The sequence below is a fragment of the Chionomys nivalis genome, chromosome 3 (assembly GCF_950005125.1).
Source record: "Chionomys nivalis chromosome 3, mChiNiv1.1, whole genome shotgun sequence".
NCBI lineage: Eukaryota > Metazoa > Chordata > Mammalia > Rodentia > Cricetidae > Chionomys > Chionomys nivalis.
Window position 1 is genome coordinate 62,733,237 of NC_080088.1, and position 22,266 is coordinate 62,755,502.

Here is a 22,266-nt window from a genome sequence, read left to right on the forward strand (position 1 = left end):
TTCCAAGGGGGTCGCCAGCAGCCTGACAGGAAAGCTGGGATTCAAATTCAGGTCCTCTGTAAGAGTAGACAGTGCTCTTAACCACTAAGTCATCTCTCCAGCCCAGCTGTGGCATTCTCTGCAGTATATTTTTGCATGAGACTGAAGCCAGATTCATGTTATGGCCCTTGGGTTACGAGAAATTACCTGTGCAATTTTCTTTCTCTCTCTCTCTCCCTCTCTCTCTCTGTCTCTCTCTCTGTCTCTGTCTCTCTTTCTCTCTCTTTTGGTCTTTTTTTAAAACAGAGTCTCACTCTGTAGGCCAGGCTGGCCTTGAACTCCCAGCTATCCTCCTGCCTCAGCCTCCTGATATGGGCCGCCACACTGAGTTTATCCACAGTGCTCCGGCTCTGCTCACAACAGAACCTTGAATGTGAAGGGTGAAGGATATCTCTGTGTATTTCCCCGGTGCTGTGACTGGGGCCAGTGTGATGGCCTAGACACTAAAAGCATTTGCTGCCTCGAAGTCTAACAACCTGGGTTTGATTCCCAGGACCCACATGCTAGGAGAGAACCTGCTCACACAAATTGTCCTTTGACCTTCACGTGTGCACAGTGGCCTGTGCAGTCAAAACTAATAAATGTAAACGTGATACAACATAAAAATACTTGGAGAAAGGGCTCATTTCAGCTCAGATTTCGGGGTTATAGTCTGCCATTGGAAGGGGAGTCACAGAGGCAGGAACTTGAGACAGATGCTCACGTGCATCTTCAGTAAACAGCAATGAGCAGGGGATGAATGCAAGCTGTATTCGCTGCCCACTCCACTAGACAGTTCAAGATGCTCTGCCCAGGAAAATGGTACCAGTCATAGTGGGCAGGTCTTCCGTATTCACTGACTTATTAATGACTTGTAGACATTCTTAGAGGCTCCTCTTTTAGGTGATTCTAGATTGTTTCAGGTTGGCATTTGACACAATTAAGTTTTATAACTTTTGTTTTGTTTTTCCTTTTCTTTTCTTTTTTTTTTTTTTGAGACAGGGTTTCTCTGTAGCTTTGGAGCCTGTCCTGGGACTAGCTCTGTAGACCAGGCTGGCCTTGAACTCACAGAGATCCGCCTGCCTCTGTCTCCTGAGTGCTGGGATTAAAGGCGTGCACCACCACTGCCCAGCTTTATAACTAAGGTTAACAACTGTAATTAATAACTGCTGCTGGGGTGTCAGGAACCATTTTCCAGGGATGATGGCGGGGACCATTGTCCTGGGGATGTTTGCAGAGAGCCCCACACCCCAACTGTATTGAGAACTGTTTGTTGGCAGAACCCACCCCACACCCAACTATCTTGAGAGTTATCTGTTAGAGGAACCTGCCCCGCATTCTAACTATCTAGAGAACTGTTTGTGGTTGGAATCACAAAAGGAACGATTCCGTTTGCACAGAGAACACTAGGTGTGTCGACTCGTGACCTCCTGACCGAAGACTCGTGACCGACTCGTGACCAAGTGTCGACTCGTGACCATTGCTGCAAGACCCCTTCCTGCCCTCGCCATGCCCCTGCCCCCATCCCAAGCCAAATTCCTCATTCAACGGCTATATAAGCCACAACCATTGCGCTAATAAATGGAGACCTTGACAAGAACTCTGCTTGGTCTCCTTCCTCTTTCCCGCCCATGTCTTTTCAGATAGCGCCTCTTCGGGACCCTGGAATAACTGACCTGCCAGGCGGGTTACAACCCTAGAATAACTGACCAGCTGGGCGGTTACACTGGGGAAAGGGATAAGACCGGCTGTGGACTGGGACAAGGCTGCTCCCCAGGGCTCTGCTGAGTAGCTGTAGTGCACGGGGTGAGGGCTACAGCCTGACCAGGATCTAGAGGGGGGAATCTTTTTGTGTGCGCACTTATGTGCTCGCAGGCCAGGGAACAACTTGTGGGAGTTGGTCCTCCCCTTCTACCATGTAGATTTCAGGGATCGGCGTTTCTGCTGCTGTGCCCCTCAGGGAACCGCAGTATTTTACTTAAACCATTACATTGGTGCTTGTGACCTGGCCAGGCTCTCCATGTTCCCTCCTGCCCAGGGTCGGGCCAGCTGAGGACATGTGGAACCCTCAGCTCGAGAACCAGGCTTCTTTACAACTTTGCATTCTATCTGCCTAAGCTACGGTTGAGCCCTTCACTGCTTTCCATGGCTAAAAATGAGAACGTACAACTCAGGGTTGGTCCTCCCGTGCTAGCACTGCACACGCTGTGTGGTGCACTCAATTTGGGGGCTCCGCCATGAGAGACCACTCGGAGCGGCCTCTAAGACTCTCTGGCTTCTGAGTTGCCCAGACCGGAGCCAGTGAGGCTTTAACACCCCACCTGTAGAGAGAGGACGCTCTTCTGTAGACTCTGCGGTGTTCGCCGCCATTTCACACCCTGCTCTCCTATGGGCCCTGTGGTGTTTTTCACAGGCTTTCACGTTTCCAGCTATGGTGTAAACCTCAAACCGTGCTCTGCCAGTGTCCCACGGGCTCTGCTTTCCTCACACTGCTCCTGACAAGACTGGTCGGATCCACAAGGCAGCTGCTTCAGTTCCAGCCTTTGCTCCCGACTGCGGCTTGTGGCATGGCGGCTTGGCAACAGGGTAGATCATGCCTCTATGTCTCTCTTACATACAACATGTGACTGCTGTATTTTGACTGAGGTCAGGTGACTTCACCGCCATCTTAACTAAGAGCCAGGTCAGGTGACCAAGTTCTGCCATCTTAACTGGTGTATTTCCAGCCTAGTTCCCTGGTGCTAACTCTAGTACATAGGTGACCTTACCATCATTTTGACTGAGGTCAGGTGACCTTACTGCCATCTTGACTGAGAGCCTGGTCCCGTGACCAAGTTCCGCCATCTTTACTGAAGTATTTCTGCCTGGTTCCCTGGTGTTAACTCTACTACATAGGTGACCATACCACCATTTTGACTGAGGTCAGGTGACCTTACTGTCATCTTAACTATGGTCAGGTGACTTCACTGCCATCTTAACTGAGAGCCAGGTCAGGTGACCATGTCCTGCCATCTTTATTGAAGTATACCTTGCCTGGTCCCCTGGTTTACTTATGTTTTCTTCTTGCTGACTCTGTGACATGTATGTTTTACACAGTGGCATGCCTTTAATAGGGCCCACCAAGAGCATCCACTCTTCCCAATTCCTGTTTTCTCTCTCTCTCTGCATACATATAACTTAAATGCACCTATGTTTACTGCTAAATGTTATGATTGTCTGTTCATTGCATCTCATTCCAGACTATAAAACAATAAGTCTCATGTGTTAAACTGGTATGTACTTTAGTCCAACCCTGCTTTAAAATATATTAAGCTGTTCTCTACTATTGTCAGTTCTGCCATTAACTTTCTATCGCAAGCAATTTTTTCTTCTTTTTGTCTTTCAAAGAGTATAAATCTTATCTGTTAAGTTGAAAGCCAGTACAGTCAAGCTCGGATCCAGCTCTCCAGGCAGATTCTATACTGTAGTTATACTCAATAAGCAGCCCTCAACTATTCAAATATCTGGGGAATATGGCATTTAACTATTTAATTATTAAAAAACTTTTCATAACAAAAAGAGTCAGGTTGTCTCCTAGCAGCAGCACTCTACTTCCTCCAAAGAAAACAGAAGGCAAATGGGCACAGAACAACGTCCATCCACAGTTTGCTTCAACTGCCAAGCACTGACCACTGGGAAAAACTGCCTTTCATCTAAACTTAAGATATCCAGACAGTGGACAGAATCGCTGGAATCGACAGCCTAGCTGCTCAGGTCAAGGTAGGTTTGTCTTCCTACAGATTTCTTAGCCCACAGGATCTTCTGGAGCCTGGCAGGCCCTGCACTAAACAGAAAAAGGCAAATAAGACTTTCAGCAACCATGGAGGACCCTGAGGAGAAACTCTAGGTATCAACTAAGTAAGTTCTCTGTCATTTTTTAAATCAATAACTCAAGTACAATTTTATCTCTGATGCCGTTTGACAGTTGAGAGGTTTTGTTGTTTAAAAGGACAGCCTCACCAAACAAATTCCAACAAGTACAAGTTATCAAATCTCTTTCACGCTGCCTTCCATAGTCTTAAAAATACTTTTCATTGTGTAAAAACATGTCACAGTCATTGTGATGACTCATGTTTTCACAAACCCAAATAAATCTTTTTTTTTTTTTTTTTTTTTTTTTTTTTTTTTTTTTGGTTTTTCGAGACAGGGTTTCTCTGTGGTTTTGGAGCCTGTCCTGGAACTAGCTCTTGTAGACTAGGCTGGTCTCGAACTCACAGAGATCCGCCTGCCTCTGCCTCCCAAGTGCTGGGATTAAAGGCGTGCGCCACCACCGCCCAGCTCAAAGAATTCTTGTGAGTTTTAGGCAGCAGAATTGAAGGATCCACCTTAAACAGGTCAGATAGATTCCTCTCAATTCCCTGGTCCTAAATTTTTCCCCCTAAACTTAACTTTGTCCTCTGTTCGGCCAGTACCTTAAACAGGTGTAAGAGATACCAGACATTTCCATACCACAAACACCAGACAGGTGCAAAGAGACTAGCTAACCCAGGATGTGATCAGCACCCAGCTTTCTCAGGTTCCCCCCCCCAGATGACACCCACAAATAAGCAGGAAGCAGTCTTGAGAATCCGCCACCCCAATTCCTTTAACCTGTGGTGCCTAACCTCCTGCCCCTTTTTTTTTTTAAGATTTATTTATTTATTATGTATAAAGTGTTCAGCCTCCATGTATGCCTGCAGGCCAGAAGAGGGCACCAGATCTCATTAAGATGGTTGTGAACCACCATGTGGGTTGATGAGAATTGAACTCAGGACCTCTGGAAGAGCAGTCAGTGCTCTTAACCTCTGAGCCAACTCTCCAGCCCCCCTCCTGCCCTTTTATTATAAAAAAAAGAGATGGGAATGTAATGGTCTGTCTTGTCCCTTCAAGCCCACACACTCCCTTCCCCTCCACAGCTGAGGCAGGCAGAGCTTCCTTTCTTCTTGCAGCCCGAGCCCTTTCTTTTCTGTCTCTTCTAAAGAGGTAGCTGCTCCCATGGCTCCTCTTCTCTGCTTCCTCCATCCTCTTTCTCTCTGGCTCTCTCTGCTCTTTCCCCTTCTCCTCTTTCCCTTCCATGGCCCACTAAATAAATACCCACTTTCTCTGCATGGTGTGTGTCTCTGCCTCTCACCTGCTGCGCGGCTCCCTGCCTGGGACCCAGCTGCCTTCATGGCCTGCCGTGGTCTCATGTCCATTGTCCACTGTCACTATGTAGCACTTGGGAACAGTGCCGTTTTATTTTTACTGTTCCACTATCAGGTTTGGCAGCTGTTGTCACAGAGAAGCACAAAGAGAACGAGCAATGTTTATTAAACAGGAGTGTCTCCTCGATGGACATCAAAATCAAAGACCTGCATTACATCTAGAAAGTGAGTGGATTGTGTTAATGACCTTTGGCCATCTGCGGAGGCAGACCTCACCCACCTTGTGCTACAGAGGCAGACCTGAAATCCCCCAGAATGATGACCCCAGACTCTTCCCTCCCTAGACTGTCACCCATCCTTAGGGGAGGCGTCACAAGTACTTTATGGCCTGCAGACCTCTATGCTATGGTCAGAGACCACACCAGATTCTAGGCCTTTTAGCCTAGAACCTGCCCTCATGGTCACATGTACTTTGTAAAGGAGTTTCTGTGTAGTCATGCCTTAAGCTTCATTGTGCACCTGGAATTGGACTGACTGTTGCCAGAAAACTTTTTCCCAAATTGTACTGTGTTTAAATACGTAGACAGTGAACCGCCTGGCATTAGACTCCTGGAGTCTGATCCAGGTTGATGAAGTCAATCTGCACTGCATTTCAAGTTTTTTTTCCAAGAGACAGGTTTTTCCACGTAGCACTGGCTGTCCTGGATCTCATTTTGTAGACCAGGTTGGCCTTGAACTCAGAGATCTACCTGCCTCTGCTTCCCAAGTACTGGGATTAAAGTTGTGCACCACTGCCCAACTGGGTTTTCATTCTCCGAGCAATTGGCTTCCCTATACGATACCTTCAGAGACTGCTCTCAGGCCACCAGCGCCTTTACCCATCAACTCCTCTCATCAGCCCAAGGATAGTGACGTCTTTACCACCATTCCTAACATGTCTGGGAACATATATGGACCATAGCAACATAGGGTAAGACATAATGTTCAAAACACAATGACAGCGTCACTTACTATAAACAAAGGGAACAAGCTGTGACCACCCAGCTAGAGCACAGGTATTCTGTGGAAGGAGAAAGGGTGTGTGGGAACTCAGGGGAGTTCAGTGAGACACTGCAGACGGGTTCTCCAGGGAAGGTCGCCTGGGAAAGAGGGGATGGCACTGGAGCTCGGAGCTGGGATGGCCCAGTCCGTAGCGCTACCTTTAGAGGCCAGTGAGATGTAAGTTACAGTGCTATGCATATGCCTGAAGGAGGCTGTAGGGCCCATGTCCCCAGCCCCTTTTCTTCCTCTGGCCATGGGTGGTTGACTAAAGACATACCCTCCTGTCCTGCCGCTGCGCCCGACTTCTAACTGCTCCATCCGATGGAGGAAATCTGCACACTTGTAAGCACGGACCACATTTCTGTCACTCACCTCACATGTCTATTACAGGCACGTTAACACAGTTGGGAGGGGTCAGGGAGGGTCAAACCCACGAAGAAGTCACTGGGGCTGGGGCTGGCTTGGTGGGTAAGCAGCTGCTATGCAACCCCGTGACCCGGGTGTGACTCCTGAGACCCATGAAGATGGAAGAAAGAATAAACACCAGTGCTGGCCTGCCGCCCACGCATGCGCTGCGGCACACTCCTGTGTCTACACATCATATTCATTCATATAGACTAAAATGAAATTTCCTTTAACTTTGAGCCACTTATTATTGAGTCAGAGCAGTTTTCCTTTTTCTGAAAATTTTATTATAAATCCAGATTTTCAATTTGTAGGATTACTAAAGTTAAAACATTTTGGTAAGTTTCAAAGCCATTGAGGAATCATCAATTTTATAAAAAAAAAATGCTTCAATCTGAGAAAAAAAACAGCATAAAAGGAGGCAAGGGGAGAAAGGGACATCAGTAACACTCTAAGTGGTCCGCCATGAGATTTTCATACCGTTTCTTCCCAGGAGGCGTCATCTGATAGAGATGAGACATCTACCTACCCACAAGGAAGATCAAATTGATACAAAAAGAGGAAAATCACAAAGCAAGTCCAGGAAGAGTTTTTTGTTTTTTTGTTTTAATATTGGGTGACTTAGAGATTTAGAGCCAGACTTTTTATCCCCTGCAGCCTTTTTCACCCTCCTCCCAACCTGCAGAAGCAATGCCAATAGGTGTATTTCAGTCAGTTAGAATGCCAGGGCGGGGGGGACAGGGATGTGGGGGTTCCGAACTTACACTCAGATTCCTTACCCTAGGTACTTGGGACAAGAGCTTTAAGGGGAGAGAGGCACCAAATTACAATGTGAAATGAGTATGAGGTTGTGGAGTTCAGAAGACAAAGGCTGTCTTTGGGAAACTTCCTGTAAGAGAACTTAGGTTCAGCTATGAAGAAGAGCATGGTTTTGCTGGGGAGGTGATGCTGAGGTAGACATCAGCATGGCGGCCATGGCATGTTCAGCGGAGTACTCATTAAAGGTATGGCCAGGGAGGAAAGAGTGGTGGCTGACTCAGTTCACACATACTCCATTCTAGGAGCACACAGACAAGTGGATTAGTGTGGACTGGGGACTGATGGAGGCTACTGAGCAGAGGCACAGTCCAAGCTGCACTTGAGTCCCCTGGTAGTAGCTGGACCAGCCAGGACACGGTCTGTGAACCCAATGATTGAAGGGGCCATTGCAACAACTGCCTGGGAGCCGAGGAGAGACCTGGATTAGAGTGAGGTCAGGAAGAAAAGGAGGACGTTTGGGAAGAATTAAAGTATTTGGTGACTGAAAAGTTGGGACATGTCAAAAGCACCAGTGTTAAAGTTTAGGTGTCTGAAAGAACATCCTTGGATAAAGCCGCTGTTAGCCACAGGGAGAAGAGCTGAGCTAGCAGTTACAGGTAAAGTGGACCTGAACCGAGCACTAAATGTTCAGAGAAATGGAGCTATTCTCAGAAAACTGTCTCTTCTCATCTTAAATATCACCAGGGAAGTAGGTATTTTTGATTAAACGACTCACAAGATTTAGAAAATCTTTTAGTAGAAAATCACACTGTGGGACATATGGAGCATTCATGCGCGCTGCTGTAGCTGCTCCATCTGGGAGGTGAAGGAGTCTAATTTTAGACGCGCTGAAGACAGATTAGATCACTCATCTTCCCTAGAGAAAGTTCCCATTGTGCACTCATTAGCAACTTTCCCGTGGCGATTGTGCCATGTGCTGACTTCCACGTATTTTTTTTTACATTAAGAAATGAGTGCACATTAATTGTACAAGGCAATAGGTTTGTGATATTTTTGTTCATACTCCATATAGTTTTTTTAAAAAATTCATCCATCAGTACAAACTCTTCAAAGCCTACCACTAACTGCTCACTGTTTGAGGAGAGTGTGTGTATGCGCAAATGTGTGTGCTGTATCAAGATTCCTAAGGGTTAGTTCAGAGCCAACCTAAGGGACAAAACCAAACCAAAACGTCCCTGAGCCAGCCTAGACCATGCGCCGTCTGAAAATGGTACTTTCAGGTGGTTAGTATTCAGAGCCAGCTGATGAAAGGGTCCTCAAGTACTCTGCACTCGAGTCACAGTTCCAGAAATCATGTAGTAGAATATTTAAAATTCTTGGGGTTACTATGTAAATAAACCATGTGTGAGGGCCCAAAAATGTGAGCCTATTTCCACGTTGACCAAAGGTCAGAGAGTTGAAACTTACCTCCAAGGTTATTGTGTTTCTACCTCAAACAAAGTCCCACCTAGATTTAGGTCAGAGATTTCTGCTCTCTCAAAGTTATTGTCAAGAGGTATGACTAACAGTCAGACCTTGTATTTCAGGAATAGAGAAGGTGATTTGTTTCTACCCCAAACAAAAGTCTAAGGATCCTACTATGGGTCCAGTTCCCTTAGGGAGATGACAATGGATTATACCCAGTGAGTGGGTTGCCTACAGAATGTTTTGTTCTAGCAACAGAATGTTTAACTATGGTTGTACCCCACGACCTTCAATTGCTATGTTCATTTCCTTGTATCATATTAATGCAGTTTTTGTCTTACTCCTTCTTACCTTTTGGGGTCAAGGGTATTTAAAGCAATTGGAAAAATAAATGCGGGCGAATTTCAGTACTCACTGGAATTCCCTCCCAATACAATCCTGTATGTTTCTCCGTTTTATTATTCTCTTTCACATCTTCATATTCCTTACTAATATTTTCTAAATCCACACGCCTCTACCCTGGCAAGAGGTGCTTTTGTCGAGGCCAATCCCCAACAACCAGGCAACTAATTGTTATAAAAAACAAGCCATAACCATTTGGAGTTTAAAAAACCAGGTTCTCTGAAAATGACTACAAACAACAAAAACCAGACTTCTGTCTTTCCATGGTTTCTTAGTGGGATGGCTTGTTTTTGTTCCTCTAACCACAGCCATCCTTTAGAACCCTGTGGATACCAAGACAGGGCTCCGAACTAGGTGCCTGAAGTGAAGCAGATGGTCTGAATATTTGGGAAGCTGTGTATGAGTTATATACAAACAGTATCATTTTCTTGGGACTTGGGCATCCAGATTTTCCTGTACTGTGATCAATCCTCTCCTCAGACACTAACACAGGAAACGGAAAGGAAACAACTGACTCTCACAGTTGTATTTAAAGTGCTTCCATTTCACGACAGCCAAGGTGTCACTTCTTTCTATAATACAATCTTTTTATTTTTATGTGCACTGCTGTTTTGACTACATGTGTGTCTGTGTGGGGGTGTCAAATCCCCTGGAACTGGAGTTACAGACAGTTGTTGAAACTACCTGGCACGAATGAGAAGGAAACACGGAATACACAACAAACCCATTTAGAAGTTTATTAGAGGGGGTGTGTACAGGGGAAGTCAGTGTGGTGAGAGGGAAAGGGATGGCCTGCCCAGCTTTTAAAAGCTGCCTAGCGCAAGCGCACAGGGGGTTGACAGTACTATGCCATACTCAGATGAGGGACTCAGGCATGCGCATAATGGCTTAGCTGAGTCATACGTGGATGATGTAACCATGCATGGTGTGGGTCACGTGACCTTTAACATCCCTGGGGCCATTAGACACTTCTGCCTGAGGGCTTGTCTGCACATGCATGGCCCAAGAACTCAGAAGTGTTAGCCTTATTGTGGCTGACATCCGAACAGTTGTGAGCTGCTATTTGGGTGCTGGGAATTGAGCCCAGGTCCTCCAGATTTGACAGTGTTCTTAACTACTGAGTCATCTCTCCAGCCCCCACCGTGTGACTGTGAAGGGCGTATGTGTACATTGAATTGGAATTCTTTCAATGTACCATGTATTTTTTCCTGCACATACACATGCGCGTGCCTCTGAGAGCATGAACATGTGTGGAAACACCTGTGGTCGTGGAGGTCAGAGGCTGATGTTAGCAATTTCCCTCCAACACCCAAGGCAGGGTCTCAGGTGAACCCAGAGCTAGTCACGTGATCGAGGGATCTCATTCCAGCCCTCATTCCTTTCTGGTTCGCTCCCCAGTCCTGTCTGATGATCACTACTGTTGGTTTACAGAAATGAGGAAATCAGTGGGAAACTACCTTATGGGTACTTGCTCCCCAAGGTCTCAGTAGTATCAAGCTACCCGACTATCAATTCTGCCCAGCAGACATCTGGAAAGAAACAAATACAATTTTTAGAGCATGAACGGTGGTCCTTTAGGATGTCTTCCTGCTCTTCAGTGTGTGGCACAATGGCTTATCCTGGGATCTCGCTTGTTGTAAGGTGGTTTTTGGAGCTCTCAACATCTTCCACTTTTCTTCCCGAGTGTTTATGTTTGGCAATGATCTACTGTGTCCAGCGTAAGAGCCACACACATTGCCTCCTGTCTTTAAACTTGTTATGTAATATGGTGAAACAATCTGATAAAATGCCAGGTTATTAAAAAAAACCCTCCAAAATTCAAGACACATTTGACATATGGATTTTACAATAAAGTTTATTAGCTGTTCTCCTCTTTCTCATAAATGGAATGGATAATGTTGGTAATTCTTTACAAACCAGTGATTTAAGAAATTTTAACGAAGTTGCCCCAAACCACATATTGAATAAACAATTCCAAAGAGCAATGGGAAGCCAAATGATATTAATGATGGACTAGAGAAAGTGATTCTGAAGGTATTCGGCTTCTCACTAAAGTTGAAGAAGTTTGCTGTAAAGACCTGTGCAATTCTAGTAGTGCAGCTACGCAAGATGAAGGCCTGGGGGAGTCTCAAAATGGAGTTTGCTTTTCTATTAATGAAACGAGAACAAAAAGAGGGGCGGGGGACCAAAATCAAACTCCACAATAAGAACACAACACTGACAGAAAGCCTGGGAGCACTCTGGAACTTCTGTAGGAAAGAGGAGAACACGCTCACGTCTACTTGCAATCTAGTTTTCTAGAGGTTTTTCCTCACCACCACCAGACACTTGCTTTCAGTTCACATGATTAAGGAAGGTAAGTTTCATCAATTAATATTTAATTTAAAAACCAAATAAAAAGTTAGAAGTAGGTGGCAAAAGAAAAATATATTTTAAATATATATATGTTTGTGTGTGCAACTATGTAAAGAAAATAATTCCCATAGTTACAGAGTTTAGTTAAAGAAAGTTTTATATATATTTATATATATTTTATTATAACAAAATAGGCAGTTACTGTGGGTAAAATAGTCATTAAAATCTGCCCCCCACCCTAAGCATACATTAAAATTTCAGGCTATGATCTGGACACCTTCCCACTGTCATGATTACTACATTTCCACAGAAACTTTCTTGTCCGCAGTTCTGTCTGTGAAACTTCCTCACCTTCTGTGTAAAGGTGAGCCCCCTTCACCTCAACAGAGCCATAAACAGAGTGTGGACAGTGCTTGAGAGACACTGGACCGGTGCTGCATGAGCTGATGAAAACCACTCAGACACTGTTACTCCTAGAAAAGTGCACTAAGGGAGGGCTCATAAAGACTTCTCATGAATATTATGAATGAACTCAGACATTAATTTTGAAGTAAAACCCCTATTTTTCTTATTTGTCTTTAATGAAATAATTAATACCAGAATTCAATTGAGGAACGAACTTGAGAGCTAATACACCGGCCAAACCATGCTATTAAAGTTAAGCGTGCATTGTTGCTCAAGGTCCACTGAGTCACTGATTAGAACCATCTTTCATTTATACTGAAATTGGAAAAGAATGTATATAAAGCTTTTCTGAAAATCTCTTAAAGTTAACTTTCCCTTAAACATTAAGGAATTTTACAATTTTGCATCTCCCCAAACCCTTGACAGCTGGTCAGGCCATTCATCTTCAGTTCTGGAAAATGGCCAGAAACCAATAGTAGCAACACAGAATAATACAGATGACACAACATGAAGGAGACACTGGATGTCCAAAACGGGCAAACTGCCGACATGAGGGTCTGAGCCAGTGTGAAAGGAGCAGTGAAGACAGACTCCAGGGCAGGGCAGAGAAGTGAGACCATGGAAGAAAGAAACAGAAAAGTCAGTCTTCATAATTTTTCTTTTGCTGGGACCCAAATGTAAGGACCAGACTGTTCTTCTATGACCTGCTTCACTTGGTTGTAAATGTCCTCCAGCGTGTCTCCCTGGACAATAGCTGCAATGACAAAAGCCACAAGTGCCCATTACTCTTTCTTTGCCATCAGGAAGTATTATTGGTGAGATGTGAGAAGGCAAGCTTTGGACGCAGTTCAACACACGGATGTCCTTGGCAACAACTGGTCATTTAGCTGACTTTACAGGCGTACAATACACACACAGTGACCAAATATGAGACACAGTTATTCTCTCTTTATCTTTTGCCTAGAGTTTACTTTGCTCATCATCTGAGCTTGCATTAGCTCACTCACTCATCCATCTGAGGGTGCTAGAGACTGAGCCTGGGGCCTTGCACAGGCTGACCATGAGTTGCCTCTCTCAGTTATGTCCTTCAGCCATTAGTTTTATCATTTTAATACAAAGCGTTTGTTTCCTCAACTTTTGTGGGAACTACAGAGAACGAGCACAGCTAGTTATCTGGTGAGGGCAGTGTAGAGTGTTAGGAAAAGATGGCTGGCTATGGGTTGTGCGCTCTGCTGAAGGGTGAAGTGGGCCAGTACTGAGGGTAGGTGGACTGATACATACAAGCTAGAGCCTTAGTAGTTAGAAGCTATTAAAATCAATGTTAGAAAATGTGTAATAAAAAATGGCAACACAGGCATCTGTCATGGTGCATGTCTGAAATTTAATGCCTTGAAAGGCAGAGGCAGGAGGATTATAAATTCTAGATCAGCAGGGGCTACACAACTAAACCCTGTCTCAAAAACCACAGTTACAACAACAAAAAATGGTAGCAATTACTAAGAACTAGTTATTTGGATATTTAGAGCCTCTACTCTGTAAGGATCAAAGGTTAGCTAATAAAACTAAAAAGACTTAGCATGGTAATTGGCAGGTGGCTTACAGAGATGACCCAGCACTCAGGAGGTCCAAGCAGGTGCACCAAGTGTAAGTGGGTGTAAGGGAACCACATGTGTTTAGTTTCCTATGGCCTGAGACATCTGGAATAAAATGCCAAACAGAGATGTAAGTCAAACTGTCTGGCTGGTGGTGAGGTTAAGAACACCATCATGAGGAACATCGTCTATGTGCCAAAGAAGACTTCTATGTAACTGAGAATGTTTGAGTAATCAAAAGCTAAGCTTCAAAATGTTTATGAGTATCAGTTCTGTGATAAAAGCTCACATTCTGAGCGACATGGAGGTATTACTTAATATCTGAGAAGACACACACATTTGGCAAACATCAGTTTCATCTTGCCTGGCTCAAGTGCTTCCTAGGGCAGGGTCACAGTGGCAAGCAGTGAAGAACAGCTACCTTGGGAAACACACACACACTTTGCTTACTGGGTAAGTCGGAGCTCTCCCTGGGTTGGAAAAGCAAGAAGTCAAGGCCACAGATACCTCATTCACTCATTACCACTGAAACCAACACCACGGGTCTGGAACAGTCCAGAATGACAGCCTAAGCACTGCATGGCACAGAGGATCAGGTTACTTCTTTGATGTGCCCGCCCAACCTCATAACTCACATCTAAGGATATTCCACAAGAGGACTTGCTTTCACTCATAAAGAATGTCAAGGTTATGACTAATAGATAAAGGCTAATGGATGGTTCTAGATAAAAGTAGACCAATTATGTGTGGTAGCTCAATGCAATACGTGCTCCTGGATTGAACCCTGAATTTTTTTTGTCATTTTACTCTAACAACTGCTAATATCTCAGGGAAGTCTGTATTAAAAGGTGAGATTATCAATGCTAAATTTCCTGGGTTTGATTATCAGCATCTTACTATAGAGGGACATAAGCAAACATTCAAATGTCTTTCTTTCTCTTTTTGAAATACTGACATATTTAGAAGTAAAGGACATTTATTTGTAACCTACTCAGATGTTTTAGAGATGAAATGTTAACATCTGGAAAATATGAGTAAAGCCGTTCTTATGCTAATATTCTTAAGGTTTCTAAGTCTGAAATTAAAGAAAAAAAAAAGACCCTTTTCCCTTTAGTTTATATCAGAACACTTACTGGAATTCATATAATCATTCGTTTAAATGAGGTCAGGTGAGGCTATGTGTGTCCCAGCTATTCCGGTAGCAAATGTAGACTGGTCACTTGAGTCTAGGAGTTCAGGGCCATCTTGGGCAACCCAGCTAAACCCTATCTTTTCTAGCCAAGTCTAAGCTGTTATTATAGTGGTGGGCTAGTTGCTGCCAGAGTTGGGTGGTTCATGTAGTCCCCTCTAGTCCTCTAGTAGTCTGTGTGTTTGTTGCCCTTCTGTAGGTCATATAGTACATGAAGACACTCATAAATTGCAATCCCTTTCATCTTGAAATTCTCAGTCCTCCCAATTGTCAGTAAAAAAAGTCTTGCTTATACCAAGTCTACAGTATACTGTTATAGTAGCAGAAAACACACTAAGACAGACAATTCACCAATCTCTTTTCTGGGTATATATCCAAATAAAATATCAAAGTACATCAAAGAAACATCTGCAATTCTTTGTTAACCTCAATATTACATATACAAAAGAATGAAAACCAGCTAAATGTTTGTCAACAAAGAAACTATGGGGAATTTAAATATATATAATGAGAATATTATTCAGTCATAAAAGAAGGAATCCTTTCCTTTTTGACAACCTGAATGAATAATATACAAGACATTAAGCTGAATTAAATAAACTAGACACACAAAAATACAATCTACATGGCCTCATTTACCTGTGGAACCTTCTATGAATCTGAATTCATAGAAGCAGAGTACAGTGATGGTTCCCAGAATAAGAAAATGCTGACCAAAGGCTATAAACTTCTGTTTTCAGGAGGAAATGTGGTGGTATAGTCACAGTTCAGTGACAGTGCTGGCCTAGCTAAGCAAGGTCACAGTACTGGGAAGAACCAAGACCCTAAAAAGACAATTTCTGTGTACTAATGTAGAGCATGGTGACTATAGTAACAAAAGCAGATCTCAACTGGACACACACACACAATCAACCAACACACATACAATCATACACACACCCATACACCAGGAACTATGGTGACATATGTACTACCATGATTACAATAATCAACTCACAAAGTATGCAATATTACACTTTATACCCTGAATCTGGAAACTCTGTTTCAGTAAGCCTAGGGAGAATGAATCAAAATTTACAAAGGGTAAGAGAGAAGGTAGAGGCTTCAAAAAGCAGTGAAATGAAATCTGCTTTCCTCTGGTCAACTGTGAATCACTGCTGTGCACAAAAACCATAGGAACACTACATTTTAAGGTTCCCCATTACCAGCAAGGCGAACTTTTGAGTTTCCCACAGGACAAACCCACAGATCTTAGAGTTTACTTTGAAAATGACAGGACTAGTTACTACAGACTAGTAGATGTGGACACAGCAAGATTTTCTCAAAAGGGCACTGTCACACACACATGGCTCCAACCTGTGAAATGTTCAGTGAACTCCTGCTCCAATTTCATGGCTCTTTCAAATGTTTTTCTGGCTTGTTCTTCTGTTAGACGCTTATTCATTTCCCTATGCAAATAAATTTAGAAACTGGTGATTAACACATTGTAATACTCTGAAAAAAAGATGAGCGAAGACATAAAAGGCATAAAATAACGGGAAGTTTAACTCTGCACAAACCATCACTAAGAGCAGACTGCCTAGTCCTGCTGTCTGACACACGCAGTGAGAAGAGTGCCACAGCACTTTCTACACTAGCTCAGCAGCCAGCGCACGCAGTTGACAACTCTCACTGTGCATGCATGTGAAAACGTAACTCACAGACTGTAAATGAGCACATTAGACAGTACAATAAGAAAACAGAGTCTTAGCCATCAGTGCAGTGAGCAGTGAGTAACCTCAGAAGAGAGAGGAGAGAAGGAGGGAGGGGGAGGGTGGTCCTGCTTGGTGTGCAAGCTGACCTTGACCTTCCTAGTACACTAGCCTGGAACTTTCCATCCTCCTGCCTAAGCCTCCTGGTGCCACATTCAGCTAAATTAAAACCTTGATGCCCAGCAAAAAAAAAAAAAAAAAAAAAAAAAAAAAAAAAAAAAAAAAGAGTCTGAGGAAACACTGTAAAAGGACCTAGTGGAATCAGCAGACAAAAAAGAAGGAAGACTATGCATTAAAAGTTTAAGCACCTGTCATGAGTAAACCTTATTTAGAACTTGGCTACAGGAAAAGACTGAAAACAGACATAAGTAAATCTGATTGTATTAAAAATATTAGTTAAATGCCATATTTACAGTGGAGATGCTTTTAATTCAGCAATTACTTTTCAAATACATGAAATGATACATATGAAATTTATCTCAAAATAAATTGAGACAGAAGTAGTAAGCCAATTGCAAGCCCGAGGTCCTCTTGCAGCAGGATGATGAGCACACAGGGATTTGCTTCCTCTTGGAGAGGAATCTTTTGCTGTCTCACCATTATGCAGGATATTTTGTGTGGCTACAGCAGTGTTCTTCCAATCTTCAGGATTCCCTGAACACTTCTTGTTCAGGTACGTATAATGGTGATGAATTTCTGCTTTTGCTTATCTGAGAACATCTTAATTTTCCCAATTAAAAGCAATTTTATTATTCTGTGTCATGGTACATGGGTACACATCATGGTATCCTTGTGGAGGTGAGGACAACTCCTTGATGACATTTCTCTAATCTTCATGAGGGCTTAGGATCAAATGCACAGCAGGATTATGCAGCGAGCTCCTTTCCTTGCTGGGCTCTATCACTGGCCCTTTCCCTCATTCTTGCTGGGTGTAGTATTCTTGATTGACAGTTTTTATTTTTTCAGTGTTTATTATTATTATTGTTGTTGTGGTGGTTTTTTGAGACAAGGTTTCTCTGGAGCTTTGGAGTCTGTCCTGGAACTAGCTCTGTAGACCAGGCTGGCCTCGAGATCTGCCTGCCTCTGCCTCCCGAGTGCTGGGATTAAAGCTGTGCACCACCCACTGCCCAGCTTCTTCAGTGTTTTTGATACACTGACCCACTGCCTTCTGACTTCCAAAGGTTTTGACAAGCATTCTGCTGATAATTTACTGAAAAATCTTCTGGCTGTGGTGTCATTCCTCAGGCTGTGTGCAGCACTGCCTTCCCACAGCCAGCTGTGGTGTGCCTCTCAGGGTACTCCATTCCTTATGCTTGGGCTTTACTTAACACTTTGGATATTTATGACTTTTAAATACAATCTGGGAATTTTCTTCAAATAATCTCTTTGTCCCCTGCTCCCATTTTGGAATTCATAATGCACATTGGTCTCTTTGATGGCAGCTCCCAGTTTCTTGAAGCTCTGTTAACTTTTCTCTAATGTTTTCCTTTTTGTTCCTCAGACCTGGTAATTTCCATCAGCCTGCTCAAATTTGTCTCAATCTCTTGAGGAGTTTTACTCTAGTAACTGTTTTTCCCCCAGAACTTAAAAAAAAAAAATTATTTTCAGTTATGTATCTTTGTGTTGCTGTATGGGTATGTGCACATGAGTCCAGTGTCAGAGGACGTTGGACCCATAGAGCTGGAGTTACAGGCTGTTGGACTGCCCAAGGTGAGTCCTGGGAACCCAAGTTGGATCCTCTCCAAGAGTAGTATGTGCTCTTAAGGGGCGAGCAATCGCTAGCCTCCCAGAACGTCAAGTTCTCTCTTACTGATATTTCCAATTTGCTCAGATAGTTTTCTTGACTTTGATCTTGTCGTTTGTGCATCGCTAAGGCATTATAAATATCATATAACATGGAGCAGAAAGGATACTATGAGGATGAAGAGGGAGACAACAAATGCAACACAGCTGAGTATGAACACTGAATGACATACATGGATAAAAATGTTATATGGAAACCCACTACTTTTTATTTAAAAACCATTTATTATAATAAAGTCATTTTATAGTCTGTACTGACATTTGGTCTGTCTCAAGAAATTTATTGTTTTCTTTGAATGCAGCATTATTTGCTATTTCTTTCTTTACATTTAAAAAATTTATTTATTTATTATGTATATAGTGTTCTGCCTACATGTATGCCTGCATGCCAGAGGAGGGTACCAGATCTCACTACAGATGGTTGTGAGCCACCATGATGTTGCTGCGATTTGAACTCAAGACCTCTAGAAGAGCAGATAGTGCTCTTGACTGCTGAGTCATATCTATAGCCCCCAATTTTTATATTTTCTGTTCAAGCTTTATATTTGAATATTATGATTCAGTAATACTAGAGACTAATTTTTGTTGTTCTATTTAAAACTTAATTATTTACTGTTGCAGAGTGCTTCTGTACTGAGGCAGCCTGACAAAAACTAAAGATTTTTCTCAGGTATTTTCTGAGACTTTCCATGATCATTTACAATATATCTCTAAATAATATCCATACAGTGACTACTTTCAAATGTCTTGGGCTGGCTACCAAAATAAAACAAGATAAAGTCAAGGGGGTAGGGGGCAAGTCTGATGGAAGTCATTGGGGCTTTAACTCTTCGAAAATTACTTTAAAACAGGGGGTGGCTGACTACATTTCTAAGTAAGAAAGAGCAACCATTTAGCATGGCAGTTCCTCGCCCACAGGAGACAAGGGTCTTTGTTGTATCCTTTGCTCTTAGAAATTGCATGCAGATTGCTGGAAAAAAAATGCATGCGCGGCTTCTTGCTATGGGGCTAAAAATAAAGGAATGGGGTGCTGACACCATTAACCCTTTAAATCAACTCCAGGAAGCTGTAAGGCTTCGAAAGATTTCAAAGTTCCAAAATAGGTCGAAGAGATAGATCCTGCTAATGGAACCATTGTATATGTGAGGGTGATGGATTACTGTTGTAATCTATCATTATTTGGAGATCCTCTTTGGCAACAAGTCTATCCCATTTACCCTGCCATCCCCACCCCTGGGCTTTGTTTACGCTGGCCAAGTGCTCTGCTCTAGATCTTTAGTGCCCTGATGGAATTTTAAGTATTAAACCAGTCTACAGTCTAGGAATAAAATCGGGTTATTCTACTTTATTAGGTGCAAGACCACATAAGATTTTCTTTTTGTCCTCTTCTTAACATTTTTTTGAAGTGTAACTTTAAAAACATGAAAGTATGATATCTTAAATGTTCATCATGACAAATGGTCACAAACCTGTGCACTGAGTACTCAGGTCCAGTGCAGAGCATCCCCAGTGCTCTGAAAGTCAAGGACATCATCCTCAAACCTAAGTGTTATTTGGTTTCTGCAAGTGATGATTAAACCTGAATTTCAGAGTGTGCAAACTTTTAATTTGAGATCTTTTATTAAAATTGCAAGATTCTCCTATGCATTTGTACATAGTTGGAGACCGATTGTGCTTATTTCTGCAAAATGTTTCATCATAAAAATGTTGTATCTGATGAATTTGGCTGCTTGTAGTCATTTAGGTAGTTTCTAGATGTTGGCTATTTAAACAGTACTTCTGCTGGCAAGCAAGTATTTTTGGCTAATACAAGTGTGCTACAAGCTGCAACATTATACAGTAATCGTTCAGCCATTTTTTTCCACAAGCAACTTATCAGAACCAAGGGATCTGATAAAGGCTAAACCAAAAAGCAAGGTTTTTTTTTTTTTTTGGCATTATTGCTTCGTGAATAAAGTGGCTGTCCTTTGCTGTAAATTTTTTTGCTGTAGCTGACTCCTTTTCTGGTTGCATATTTGGGAATTAATCCCCCCTGTGAAACAGTTTCATACTGCCAAGCCGTCTTCCCTCTCTCCTAGATAAGCGCAAAGATCTGCCTTCCTGCCATTATCTTTATCAGCAGGCATTTGGTCATTCCATTTAAGATATTCACAGATATCCAAGGACATAGAATTACTGCCTGCCCAAGCTGTTGCTCTGGTTTTACTCCACTTAAATGATTAACTCCTTATGCTCACTTTCACCTCAGTTTACTGATGATTTTAATTCAGGAAATTTATGCTTTGTGTTTTACAATCAAGGACAGCAGAAGGGATAATTAACTGTAATCCAGAGAAAGACACACAACACCCACAATCAGAACGGCTGTTAACAGCACACCCTGGAACTGGTAATTTAGAGGCTTGGGTCCCTTTTTTGTTTGGACTGCCTAGAGCAAAATGCCAGACCAGGCCTGTAGAAATTACAGTGTCTGGTGTATGTGCTATTAGATGCAGGAGCCATTAGCTTCCCCCTGACCATTTGTGTAGGTTGCTTGGTTACCCGACTCTATGCATGCTGGGAGAAAAGAAGTGGCACGCTGATTTAAACAATTCGTGCCTTATTAATAATTTTATTGAAAATAAACCTTTGGCTCTTTCTAACCACCTAAAAACAGCATAGGATACTAATCTTTCCCTTTAGAATCCCTAGATGATTTCTTTCTTAACGAGAGTTCACTTAACGTGCATGGATCTGTGTGTGTGTATGAAACTCTGATCAGATTTTTTATGGAGCAAAAGAATTATGGCCCTGGAACCTGCTAGGGCTGGGGAATTGCTGGTTTTACAGATATATATGACTGGGAACGTTTATAACAGGCAGAACAAGAAAGAACAAGGTAGAACAAAAGAGAACAAGAATGAAAAAAGAAAAAGAAGAATAAATAAACATGGACAGATAGAACCTGCTGGGAGTAGATTTCTTACCCCTCAGATTTCTAGCCACGTTAGCTTATCCTAAAAGTCTTAAACACTGGAACTTTAAGGAACCTGCAGAAGAATCATTTCTGTTGTATATATCCACTGGGACTTGTTTCTACAGCTTGTACTGGCTTTTTGGGACCCTAGTCTATTTGGATGCAAAGCTTCCTAGGCCTGGATGTGGGGGTGGGGGGTGGGGGGGAGGCTTGGACTTCCCACAGGGCAGGATTCTCTGCCCTCTCTTAAGGAGGGAGGGGGAGGGAGGAGGATGAGTGGGAGCGGGAGGGAAATGGGAGGAGGGGAGGAAGTGTAAATTTTTGAATGGAAAAAAAAATCTTCTGTCAGTTAAGGAGCCACCATCCTTTATCGTTTTAATGGCTAGTACACAACTGTACTGCACATTTAATAATATGAATGATGATGACAAGAAATGATGGTTAGCATGATACAATGCTCATTTACTCTCACAACACCCACTAAGATGGATAGAAATACTACTTTCTCCACTTTCTATGGAGAGAATGAGATGCAAAGAGGACAAGTAAGTACCTCAAGGCTGACAGATCTGCACTTAAATGGAGCACTGTAAGCATGATACTTACATGATATTTTCCATGGATTTGGGTTTAATAAAAATAGATATTGGGTAAAGTTGTGCAATCTGCAATCTCTTTATGGCATTTCCAGACACATCAAGGATACAATGCTTGCCCTAAAACAGAGACAATAAAGAAGTAAATTAAATTTAAGTGGACCAGATCTTTTCAATTATACCAAAGGTGTCCCTCCACAAGTTACAATGTGAATTATGGTTCATAGATCCTTTTTACTTCAAGCAAAAATGTCATTCATTAGTAAATTTTAGAAGGGAAATTAAAAGAAGAAAATAGTGATTATGAAGTTAATTCTCCATTCTCAAAGCCATTTAAAAAATTAAAATACAGTTCTTATATTTCTAGT

General features: G+C 42.7%; 1 protein-coding gene across 21 annotated transcripts in view; it reads right to left on the reverse strand.

The window, feature by feature from the left end:
• Nucleotides 1-11,086: 11,086 nt before the first annotated feature.
• The window catches only part of Dlg1 (discs large MAGUK scaffold protein 1), a 197,447-nt gene continuing 186,267 nt past the window's right edge, over nucleotides 11,087-22,266 (reverse strand). For all 21 annotated transcript variants that reach the window (XM_057764321.1, XM_057764320.1, XM_057764319.1 and 18 more), the window contains 3 exons: nucleotides 21,909-22,018; nucleotides 16,149-16,240; nucleotides 11,087-12,765 (listed from right to left, as the gene is read on the reverse strand). In XM_057764321.1, the coding sequence (XP_057620304.1) occupies nucleotides 12,659-12,765; nucleotides 16,149-16,240; nucleotides 21,909-22,018 (309 nt within the window). In that variant the 3' untranslated portion in view covers nucleotides 11,087-12,658. The remainder of the gene's footprint in view (nucleotides 12,766-16,148; nucleotides 16,241-21,908; nucleotides 22,019-22,266) is intronic.